The 12040-nt window shown below is 54.3% G+C and overlaps 1 protein-coding gene across 1 annotated transcript; it reads left to right on the forward strand.

Annotated features, from left to right (window-relative positions):
• The first annotated feature begins 1109 nt into the window (after positions 1-1109).
• Positions 1110-3532, forward strand: LOC137156598 (duodenase-1-like). The gene is made up of 5 exons (XM_067553483.1): positions 1110-1173; positions 1499-1646; positions 2444-2579; positions 2760-3032; positions 3290-3532. The coding sequence occupies exons 1-5, from the start codon at positions 1110-1112 to the stop codon at positions 3437-3439; spliced, it is 771 nt and encodes a 256-aa protein (XP_067409584.1). The 3' UTR covers positions 3440-3532.
• The last annotated feature ends 8508 nt before the right edge of the window (positions 3533-12040 follow it).

Here is a 12040-nt window from a genome sequence, read left to right on the forward strand (position 1 = left end):
CGCCCAGGGGCAGGCGAGGGAGGAGACGGAGAGACAGGCAGAAGCAGGGTGAGGACATACAACAGGTGCCAGGAATGGACATTGCGGAGACACAGGGAACTGGGGGGATTAAAGGGGAGGTTGGGGAAAGAAAGGGGAGGTTGGGGAATTAAAAGGGGGCTGGAGGCTTTTCAGGGAGTTCAGTGGGGTGAGAGGGGATGCCGGGAGGCTGGCAGAAATTAAAGGGGCGTGCGGGGAGAGTTACAGCACTGCAGGATGGTGCGGGTGTGGTGAGAGGGCCTGGGTTTGTGGTGACCACTGAGGCAGGGCTGTGAGGCAGGGCTCTCTGTATCTGCTGTGTCATTTCCTGGCAGCCAGGACTCCTGGGTTATATCCCAGGCTTGGGGAGGGCAGTGGGGTCTAGTGGTTAGAGCCAGAGAGGTGGAGGCCAGACTCCTGGGTTCTCTCTGTATCTGTACTGTGTCATTTCCCCTCTGGCTCTGCACGGGCACAGCTCCTGGCCCTACAGCCTCACACATGCTGCCACATCCCCTTCGCATGGTCACAGACTCTCCGGGGGGCTTCTCAGAAATCCTCCCACTGCAGTCGCTGTGATGGGGGCCGGTGGCAGCTCTGCCCAGCCCTGCCCCTGCATACGGCTGGGCCGCGGTGAAAAAAATCAAAGAGCTGCATTCCTGCCTGCCACCGATATCCGGGGCTGTCACCCACAGCCCCCAGCACAGAGACACGGGCGGGGAGCTGAGCACAGCTGGGCCTAGGTGAGGAAGGCCCCCAGATGTGCCCAGCCGTGAGCTGGCTCTCTTGATCCTGTTAGATACGTCCCCACCAGGGTCTTCTCCATCCAGTGGAGCTTCATCCCACGCTGTGCAGTGACCCAGCTGTGCATCATCCATCCAGCTGTGCTGTAGCACCAGCTGTGCAGGACCTGCCCATCCTGCCCCCCCAAGCTCGTGTGGTTGGCTGTGGCTGGAAAATGAGAGTCCTGAGCCCTGCATTGGGAGGAGTGTGTGGGTGACCCTGAGGTTTCCTGCCCACCAGCTCCCTGCCAGCTCAGTCTATAAAGCCTTCCAGCCCCAGGCAGATGCACCGTTCCTGCACTGACTCCGAATATGCAGATCTATGTCTGGCTGCTGCTCCCCACGGTTCTTCTCCTGCCCCTTGGGGCTTGGTCTGGTGAGTGGGGCTAGGATCGAGGCCCCATGGAGCTTTGGGGTGAATGTGGGGGTTTGCAGGATGTGGGCTTACTGGCTGGTATCTAAGGAACCCCTGGGGCTTTGGGGTGAATGGGGTGTGTGTCTAGTGGCTCACAGGGGTGAATGGGGGGTTATTAACATCTGGATCGATGCAGAGCGGGAGAGGGGCTGCATCCAGGGGTCCATAGCTGTGCACATCTGGAGTGTGGGGCTCACCAGGCCTGAGGATGACAAATCTGGTCCTGCCGGGGCGTCCCATGGGCGCCAGCGCTGATCCATCCCCTCCTCTCTTTCTGCGGTGCCAGGAGAGATCATCGGGGGCCGGGTCGCTGAGCCCCATTCTCGACCCTACATGGCCTTTCTCAGCAGAGAGACCTCCACGGGTCCAAAGATGTGCGGAGGCTTCCTGGTGCGGAAGGATTTTGTGCTGACAGCCGCCCACTGCGCCGAGGGGTAAGAGCCTGTTTGTCTCTGTGTCCTGGTGTCTCCCCGAACCCAGGATCCAGCTGTGCAGGATCCAGCTGTGCAGGGATCCAGCTGTGCCAAGCCCTCCTCATTTTACTGGTGTCCTGTGGGAAAGGCAAAGAGAAGCCCAAGGGCATCAGAGCCAGCACTGGGTCATTGGTATTCATGGTGTAAACACATTACAACATAATTTATTCATTAGGGGCCGGTTGTATGGTTAATTAGGGTTGTTTAACACCGAGATCAGGGTCCCCCCCTCGTTTCAGGCGCTTCCCAGATCCCGACTGAGACTCTTGGCTGTGGGTCTTCTCCTAGGTCCCAGCCCCAGAAGAACTGGGCAGAGGTCTGGGGTGGGGGAGCCAGGCACAGACTCCATCTGGATCTAGCAGGAGGGTCCCCGGGGTGCAGGGAGTTGAGACCCAGGGGCCAGGAGGACATGGGGCAGCAAAGGCGCTCAGGGGAACAGCACAGAGGGCCGGGAGAGACACCGGCTGGGACCCCAATGCCACGGGCAGGGGCTCTGTGCTGCAGCCGGCACCACCTACAGGGGAAAGGCCCCTTGTGCCCCGTTCCCACCCACGCAGCCAGCCAGTGCCCAGCCCCGGGGCCGTATGGCAGCCAGCATGTGTGCAGTGGGGTGAGGGTTTACAGGCTGGCAGCTGAGTCTGAGATGTCAGCCTGAGAGCCCCAGGCTGCCCCGTCCCCCCATATCACTGTGCCTGCGCCCCTCCCCCAGCTCCCCGCCCTGCCCCTAATGCCCCACACGTTGCTCTTGGCTCTCACAGCGAGATCACGGTGTTTCTGGGAGCCCACAACATTAGCAAATGGGAACGGAGCCAACAGGTGATCCCCGCACGCGCCAAGATCCCCCACCCGGAATATGACGAGGAAACTGATAACAACGACATCATGCTGCTGCAGGTACCGCGCCATCCCATCACCCCGCCCCCTGTAACCTCACACTGCTGCAGGCCCCACCCTCATTCCCTCACCGCACCCCCTGTGACCTCCTGGCCATGTGTTTTCCTGGGCGTGGGGTGTGTCTCTGTGTCCCTGAGTGGGACCCTCACTCTGATTGTCATCGGTCTTATCATGTCTCAGCTGAGGAGGAAAGCGAAGCTGACCCGATGGGTGAAAACCATCCGCCTGCCCTGCACCGACGAGACAGTACAGCCCGGGAAAAAATGCAGCGTCGCTGGCTGGGGCTGGACTAGCGCAGACGGTGAGGAGACCTCGGATATTCTGCAGGAGGTGGACGTGGTGGTGATGCCGGAGGCTGCATGTTGGAGTACTCCTAACGGGCCAGATGAGAACTATGACCCCTCCACGATGCTGTGTGCGGGGGACCCAGACGAGGGCAAAAACCCTTCCAAGGTGATTCTCCTACTGGCTTCAAGCCCCCTTTGACCAATGGTTGTGATTTACGAGTCTGTCGGGGTCGCAGTCAGGCCACAAAGCATAGATGGAAGGGCAGGTCCCCCCCTGTGCCCGGTGCTGTACAAATGAATGGGAAAACAGTTGCCTTTTTGCAGGGAGGAGGCAGAAACCAGGCAGGCTGCAGGTAGGGTGCGAGGCAGACTGGAAGCCCCATGGCTGGATGTTCTTTATCTGTTTCTTGTTCCATTTCTCAGGGCGACTCTGGGGGCCCCCTGGTGTGTGGGCGAAAGGCCCAGGGCATCGTCTCCTGTGGATTCGGTAATGGGACCCCCCTCGCAGTGTACACAAGAGTCTCCACCTTCATCCCCTGGATTCACAAGACGATGAAGAAGCTGCAGCCCTGAGCCCTGCTGGGAATTACTGCAGGGGCCAGAGCTGCACCGCTTCTGCCCTTTGCAGAGTCTCAGCCATGGGACCTGCTTTCAGAGGGGCTGAGACCCCCCAGACCGAGCCCCGCCAGCTATCGCTTTGCTCAGTCAGCGCCCAACCCGTGAGCCTCAAGGCAGGCAGCCCAGGGGAGTCAGAAGCTAGGTTCAAGGCTGGCTCCCATCAGCTCCCTTGGAAATCCCAGCCCTCAGCCTGTCTCTTCGCTAGGCAAACAGCTGGTTTATTTCCCTGGGGGTGAGGGACAGAGTCCAGCGCTAGGGAAGACGTGGGGGTTTGCAGCTCTCCCCCATGTCAGCCGGTCAAGGGGCTGTTCATGGGAGATCCTCATCTGTCCCTGCCCTGCTAACTCGTGTGAAAACCCCGTCCTCATCGGGCCTGTCCCATGTGTTAGTCACCCCCGGGTGGCCGCTCCCTCTGCAAACACCCTGTCCCAGCGCCAGCCAGGCCAGCGAGCTTTCACTCGTGGGAAGGGAACTCCGCAAAGTGCATCTCGCTCGCTGGTTTGGAGACAACAATGAATAAAAATGAAATTAAAAAAACAAGCGAGATTCCGGGAATGAGCGACCGACCCGAGCCGTGAATCCAGCGTAGCTGCTGCATCTGCCGGGCGCGGGGGGAATCTGCTCCACAGACAAAGGCTGGGCTGGTGCGTCATGCGCTAGGCTGGGCCCTGCCAACGGGGAGCTGAGGGGTGGCAGACAATAGGCCCGTGCCCCAGTGGGCAGCAAGTAGTCCAGAAGTTCGAAACGGGGCAGCACACAGTTCAGAGACCACCGGTGTGGTCAGGGGAGGGGGACGCAGGGCCACCCGACTCCACTGCGTCCCAGCCCAGGTCCCTAGCCGTGTCAGAGGGGTTTGTCACACACGGAGAAAGCGGGGTCCCAACCGCAAGACGCTGATTCACAGTCCGGTTCCCCAGTCCCCGGACCAGGTGGCCCCTCCCCTGGGCTACTGCCTTCCCCCTGTCTCTTGGGTATCTGCTGTGCCACCATCCAGTCGACTTCCTCGGGGTAGGCTCCCAGGGGCAGGCTGCAGAACCCCTCGATATCATCGGGGGCGGTAGGTCAGGCAGCTTGGCGGGGAGGTCGGTGTGGGGCAGTTCCTCCAGGTCCGGCCCTGTCAAGGCCTGTGCCTCATCCTCATCCTCTGGCACCTCCAAGGGCAACTCCTCCAAGTCTGGCCCTGGTAGGGCCACTGCCTCCTTATCTGCGTCCGGCAGCTCCTCCAAGTCTTGGCCCCTCTGGATCAGGGGGTCCGGCAGGGGGGTCACATCTGGAGATACCTCTGGGCCCCAGGCCACGCGCTGCTCATTCGCCTGTCTCCGGACCCAGGCCCGGCTCCGCTTACCCTGGTACCGGGTCCCGGTCTGCTCCCCCGGGTATCAGGCCGCAGGCAGATCTGGAGGGCGGGGAGGGAAGTCCGACTGGACACCGACTGAGCTCCTGGGCCTCTCTTTTATACTTCCTGTCCCGCCCCCTCGCTTCTGGGTGGACGGACGGGCAGTCTCTGGCTCCGCCCCCACAGGCCCGGCCTGTTTCTCCCTGTCAGTTTCAGAGGGAGGACACACCCACTCACCACAGGTGCCTATATAAGAAAAAGTCACCTATAGCGGGACTCTCCCTATAAAATCGGGACAGCTGGCACCCGAATCCTGCCTGCGCCCCCAGGGTTAGTTTCTCTCCTTGTTTGGGGGTGTGGCGAGAGTGGGCCCATGCCCCAGCAGGGAGAGGGAGGGCAGTCTATTAATTTCACGAGGCACTGGTGTGGGATTTCCTCGCTGGTCTGCTCCACTGGAAACCTCTCTACTCTCTCCCCACTGAAGCGCCCGGCCCCCGGCAGAGCCCACAAGGCGGGAACCGGCCCCTGACTGCAGCAGGGAAAGGCCCTGGGGGGGCACTGCCTGGCTCATGGGCTGGGAAACGGGACACAGCGCCTTTCCAACTCTGGGACATGGTTTCTAGCTGCAGGGATTACTGCCTCTGTCTCAGGGCGCTGGGAGGGGAGCGGGGACTAGTGGTTAGAACAGGGGAGATGGGAGCCAGGACTCCTGGGTTCTCTCCCCGTCTCTGGGAGGCGAGTGGGTTCTAGTGTTTATCGCGGGGGAGGGGGGTCGCCAGGACTGCAGTGTTCTGTCTCTGGCTCTTGGAGGGGAGTAGGGTCTAGTGGTTAGAGCCACTAGGGAGTAGGGAGCCAGAACCCAGGTGTCTTGGGAGGGCAGTAGGGTCTGAGTGGTTAGAGCAGCGGGGTTGGGCACCAGGACTCCTGGGTTCTCTCCACGTCTCTGGGAGGGAAGTGGGTTGTAGTGGTTACAGCATGGGGGCGTCACGACTCCAAGGTTCTGGCTCTGGGAGGGGAATAGGGTTTAGTGGTTAGAGCGGGGAGTAGGGAGCCAGAACCCAGGTGTCCTGGGAGGGGAGTTGCGTCTGAGGGATTAAAAGGGGGGGGGGCCAGAAGCAAGGACTCCTTGGTTCTCTCCCCATCTCTAGGACGGGAGTGGGGGCTAGTGGTCAGAGCATGGGTGCACCAGGACTCCTGGATTCTCTCCCTGACTCTGGGAGGGAATTGGGCTGGGACGGTTCTTCGGGTACCCAGGACGATGAGTGACCTTGTTACATCCAGGTTAACAGCAGCTGCCCCCCAAGCCCACTTGCCCCACTCCTGTCTGACACCCAGTCCCGGGCGCTGATTACTCACAGAAATCCCAGCTTCTCAGCCCCCATGGGAGGCGCCTGTCCATGATTTCCCCAACCCTCGTGTCACGCCCACCCCTCGTGCCCCTAATCGCACGCCGCCAGGTAGGGGCAACGTTTCCTGATAGTTCCACAAGACTCTCCCCCGAATTCAGCCATTGCTGGCTGGCCCCACATGATTGGGGCTTTCCTGAAACCCCCCCATGCACCACGACGTCTCCTCCAGGGTCTGCCTTAGCCGGGGGGGTGTCACGCTGTCTGAATAAGGGGGGCCTTGAGGGGTATTCAGGAGCTCTGATTACTTCCTTCTACACCAGTCTTGCGTTGGGGGTGTGACACTGGGTAGATGGAGGGGAGAGCATTTGTTATGTTGTTTGACATCAGTGTGTCAAAATCAGATTCATTCACGTGGGACAGACCATGTCAGGCACTGTTAGAAAGGCTGTAATGTGCTAAGACAGATGACAACGTTTATGTCCATGTGTAATACGTGTAATGGAAGTTATGGATATATTTGGTGTATCTGTATTTCTAATGGTGCTGTCTGGGTAACGACTCATACCGGATGGCGGCAGGACAATAGCCTGCTTAATGGCCCGTTAAGACATCCGCAGGTGCAAGGGGCTCAGAGGGAGAAACCAGAGAGGTATGTGATGAGGCACTAGGACATGCCCATGTTGACTCTGGACTCCATTTTGGTTCCTGTAAAACTCTACAAACCGCATGGCCAGGGCCAGAGGGTATATAAGGCAGAGGCCTGGGGAATCCATTTTGTCGTCGGTCACCAGTCTTTCAGTCGGGACTCAGCTTCAAACACCTATCTACCTCTGAATCCAGTCACCTGTAACTGAAGCTTTGGACAAAGGACTGAGGCCTATCCAGGTACTGGATGTATCTCAGAGGAACCATACAAGCTGCAACTCCACAATTCTTCTAGAAACCTGATGTATATGGACTTACAATCTTTGTACGTATCTGATTTGCTCTAATCCTTTACCATTTCTCTTATGGTTTCTTTCTTTCTTTTTACAACAAACCTTTAGTTTTAGTTACTAAAGGATTGGCTGGCAGCGTGGGATTCTGGGTAAGATCCAAACATATATTGATCTGGTGCTGTGGCTGACCCTTTGGGGTCAGAGGGAACCTTTTTAGCAAAGAGAATAGAGTTTAAATAACTGATCTGTTTACTGGACCTAGTGCTGACTTGGGAGCCTGGAGCTGAAATGCAGTAAAGGGGCTGTGTGCATTTGTGGACTGGCTTCTGTGGGGATTCAGAAGCGCAGTTTGTGGCTGGTTGGGAAGTCTGGCTTCAGTGTCACCCACCAGTGCTGGGAGAACCTGCTCTCTGTTTGCAGCCTGCCCTGACCTTGGCATTTTCAAGCGGCTGCCCTGGGCACGGATGGGTCACAGTGGTGTAGTCATAACAGGATCCACAGAACAAGAACATTTGGGTTTTGGATCAGAACCTCGTGCTATTCCAAATTTTGAAATTTGATATTGAGAGTGTTCAAGACTAAAGTTAGTCAGGATGAGTGATTCACAATCAGACAAAGCGATCAAGCTGCAAGCCGTGAGAGAGAGAAAGAGAGGGTCTGCAGCATGAGGAGGAACTCAGAGGACTGAGATTAGAAGATAAAACAAGAATCTCCAAAATCCAAAGGACAAATGAACTGGAAAAAAAAGCTCATCAAAGAGAAATGGAGGTGTATCAAAAACAGATAGAAGCAGGAAAAATCCAACTCCAGATCCTGGAAATGCAGAAACTGCATCCTTCTGGAAGCCGAGCTTCTCTTAACAGTGATTGGAAAAAACCTCTCCAGTTTGTAGCGATGTTGCTGTGTTTAATGCTGATGTGGTAAATATATATAACCAGGTTAATGTCCCCCAGAGGGAGCATGGATGTAAGTCTCCTGTGTTACCAGTAAGCAATGGGGAAAGGTGTGAAGGGGAGGGAGGTGCATGAATGTGAGCAGTTGTCTGTATTTAGCCAGGTAGGCTGTGACAAGGAAGAGAATGTCTCTAGCTGGGGATTGTGGAAGATGGCAGCTTGTACGATCAGAAAAGCAGTTTTTCTGCTGAAAGAAAAACTGTCTCCCAGAGCTTGTCTGCAAGCAGCCATGTGGGCTGGGACAAAGGGGAGGAATTCTCAAATTGTTTGAGTGTTAAGACTAGCAGTTTATCTGCTAGGGAAGAGTTGAAGACGCAGGAAGGAAAGGTTCCTAAACCTGTGTCTGTTGGGCGTAATGACTTGCCCATAAGGGAAGCTACCACGGTCTCCAAAGGTTTGTCCGGAGAGCCACGTGGGCTGGGACAAAAAAGGAGAAATGTCAAACAATTGGGATTTTGAGAATATCAGTTTCTCTGCTGAGAAAGGGTTTATATCCAATCTTCTGTCTGAAGAGCAGACAGGGTGTGCCTCTCCGCTTGTGCTAATTGAGGGTTTGCTGGTGATCTCGGATTTGGTCTTGGACTTAACTGAAACCCAGAAAGAATCTGTGAGGGCTCAGGGAAATGTCTCTTTAAAGCAACCTCTAGCTGAAGAGGGAAGAGACGTTTCTGTGGAAGGTGGTTTGTTGCCGAAAACTGCTCCTGAGGAATAAAACCTCCTGGTAGTTTTTGCAAGCAGTTTTCTGCAACCGAAGGGTGTGAAAGCGAAGTGATTCTGAGGTCGGGATGAGTCACTGCCTCTGGCAAGCAACAGTTCACATGTTAAGAGACTTGGTTCAGTTTCTAACGGCCAGAGCTTTCCACAGGTGAATGGATCCACTGACTTTTTTTAGAAAGGTCCAATTTGGATACCCTGGAAAAGGTTCCAGATGGGGTGAAAATTATTAAAAACCTTAACCAGCCTGTAAAAAAGTGGCTGTGTTTGATCATTACAGCGGGGAGACAAAGATGTTGGAACCTGAATGGCTCCAGGCTGGTGGCTCTGTAATGACCAGAGAGTGTCTCGGTTTCAAAGGAAGGATTGGGCAGCTATAGTTACACAGCAGGACAGATGTGAAATGGATCTCTTGGAAGAAGGGGGGAGGGGCAGGCAGACTCTCACCTCTAAATGCTGTGGGTGTATGGTGCAGTCTCTTAGGGGACCCAGGTACATCTGGTGCTAGCTGGAGTCAGATTTGGCAGTGAAAAAACACCAGAACGCTGTGTGTGAAAGGCTAGTGGAAATGGTTGATGTCTCTTTAAAACCAAGCCCAGACTGGAGTCAGATAACTGTTAACACTTAGGAAACTTGTGAATTAGCTAGTGTGTGTGTCTTTGTGTGTGTGTGTGGGGGGGGGGGTAATGCAAATTACCTGGCCGGCAGGGGGAGGAGAATCCACGCATGACTGTTAGCACAGATAACTCATCTCGGGGGTGGCCAGCTGCAGGAGGGTTGGATGTGCCTGGGACGGCTCTGAATTTGAGTGAAATTCAGAATGAATTTGTTAGGGCTCACAGAGGAGATGTTTCTTTGGAGGGGGCCAGAATGGGGGTCCAAAGCCTAGCCCCAGCAGGGGGAGCAGGCAGATTTTTCATGCATGAGGGCTTGCTATGCAGAGAATTCCCTCCAGGGAAAAGCAGCCTCCTGGAAAAAACTGCCATCAACTTATAGTGCCTGAGGGATGTGAAACTGAGCTGTTAAAGTTGCCTCACAATGACCCCTTTGCAGGACATCTGGGCATAGGAAAACTGTGTGACAGGCTGAAACAAAACTTTTATTGGCCTTACCTGTCTGACACAGTGCGGGGTTATTGCACAAGCTGTGATTTGTGTCAGGAGCACAGGAGTTTGAAGGGTCCTAGGAAGGTATCCCTGCAGCCATTGCCCATTCTTGTGGGGCTGTTTGCCAGAGTGTCTGTGGATACTGGGGGTCACTCCCTAACCCTTCCAGAAAGCGGAAGGAGTATATTCCGGGGTGGGTGGATTTTGCCACCAGATACCCTGAGGCTGTGGCTTTATCTGATGTTAAGGCTGAGATAGTGGCCTCAGCTCTGTTTAGTATTTTTAGCCGGGTGCAGTTTCCGAAGGGAACCTTGTCAGGCCCTGGTGCCAATTGTACGTCAGTTGTTTGTGAGCAGCTATGGGAAAGGTGTGAAATACGTCATCTGAAAGCTGCCCCTTACCATACAGAGACCAATGGCTGGGTAGAGAGATTTAATGGGACATTGAAGGCCATGCTGAAATGTATGTGGACAGACACCAGAATAACTGGGGTGTCCTATTACCTTATCTGCTGTATGCGTACAGAGGTGTACCCCAAAAGCCTACAGGGTTTGCTCCTTTTGAGTTGCTTTATGGGAGGCAGGTCCGGGGACCCCTGAATCTGATTTGTGATTCCTGGGAGGGTAATGCAGAGGTGACAGAACAACCAGTGGGAGAGCATGTGTCACAGTTCAAAGAAAGCTGGCAAGATCACATAAGAGGAGCATAGATTATGCACCAAGAACCCAGTATTGAGCTATCTGAACCCTTACAAATGTTTGTAAAAAATTGAATAACGTTGTTACCTCCATAGTGAACCTTACAAAGAAAAGCCTGTTTTAGCTAAACATGATTTTGCTGTTAACATTTGTCATTGTTAAGTCTCGTAGTTAATTTGTTGTTAATGCAAGAATTGCAAAAATGTGCCATGTGCCTGATACTTTGTAAAACCCTTGAAGTATGTTGAAAGCTGAATGAGGGGGGCCTTGAGGTGTATTCAGGAGCTCCGATTATTCCTTTCTACACCAGTCTCGTGTTGGGGGTGTCATGCTGAGTAGATGGGGGGAGAGCATTTGTCATATTGGTTAACACCAGTGTGTCATAATCATAATAATTCATGGAGATAGGCCGTGTCTGGTACTGTTAGGAAGGTTGTAATGTGCTAAGTGAGATGATGATACTTATGTTCATGTGTAATATGTGAAATGGAAATTATAGATGTATTTGATGTATCTGTATTTCAAATTGTGCTGCCTGGGCAACACCCCAGATAGGATGGGATCAGGACAATAGCCTGCTTAATGGACATTAAGACACTCACGGATGCAAGGGGCCCAGGAAGAAATTAAAGGCAGACCTGAAGAATTACCAGGATTGGCCCTTGTGACTATGGACAGGAAGAAAGACAACATGGTTTCTGTGGCTTGGCCTTATATACCCTCTGGCCCTGGCCATGCTGTCTTGTGGGATGTTTCAAGAACTAAAATGGAGTCCAGAGTCACATGGGCCAATCCTGGTAACTCTTCAGGTCTGCCGTTAGTTTCTTCCTAACAGCTTGGGGTAGATTCTCCTCCCCACTGTCAGACAGGTAATTTGATTTCGCCCCCCCGCACACGCGCGCACACACACGCACACACACACACACACACACACACACACACACTAGCTAGTTCAGGAGTTTCCAAAGTCTTAACTGTTATCTGATTCCAGTCTGGGCTTGGTTTTAAAGAGACATCAACCATTTTCACTAGCTTTTCACACACAGGGTTCTGGTGTTTTCTCACTGCCAAATCTGACTCCACCTAGCACCAGATGTACCTGGGTGCCCTAAGAGACTGCACCATACACCCACAGCATTTAGAGGTGAGAGTTTGCCTTTCCCCCTCTCTTCTTCCAAGGGATCAATTCCACATCTGTCCTGCTCTGTAACTATAGCTGCCCAATCCTTCCTTTGAAACCGAGACACTCTCTGGTCATTACACAGCCACCAGCCTGGAGCCATTCAGGTTCCAACATCTTTGTCTCCCTGCTGTAATGACCGAGCACAGCCATTGGATTGCAGGGCTGGTTAAGCTCCCAAACAATTTTCACTTCACCTGAAGCCTTCTCCAAAATATCCAACTGGCCCTTTCTAAAACACAGTCAGTGAATCCATCCAGCTGTGAAAAGTTCTGGCCCTTA

The sequence above is a fragment of the Emydura macquarii genome, unplaced genomic scaffold, assembly GCF_026122565.2.
Source record: "Emydura macquarii macquarii isolate MOO-44397 ecotype Brisbane River unplaced genomic scaffold, CSIRO-AGI_Emac_v2 contig_298, whole genome shotgun sequence".
NCBI classification, from domain to species: Eukaryota; Metazoa; Chordata; order Testudines; family Chelidae; genus Emydura; species Emydura macquarii.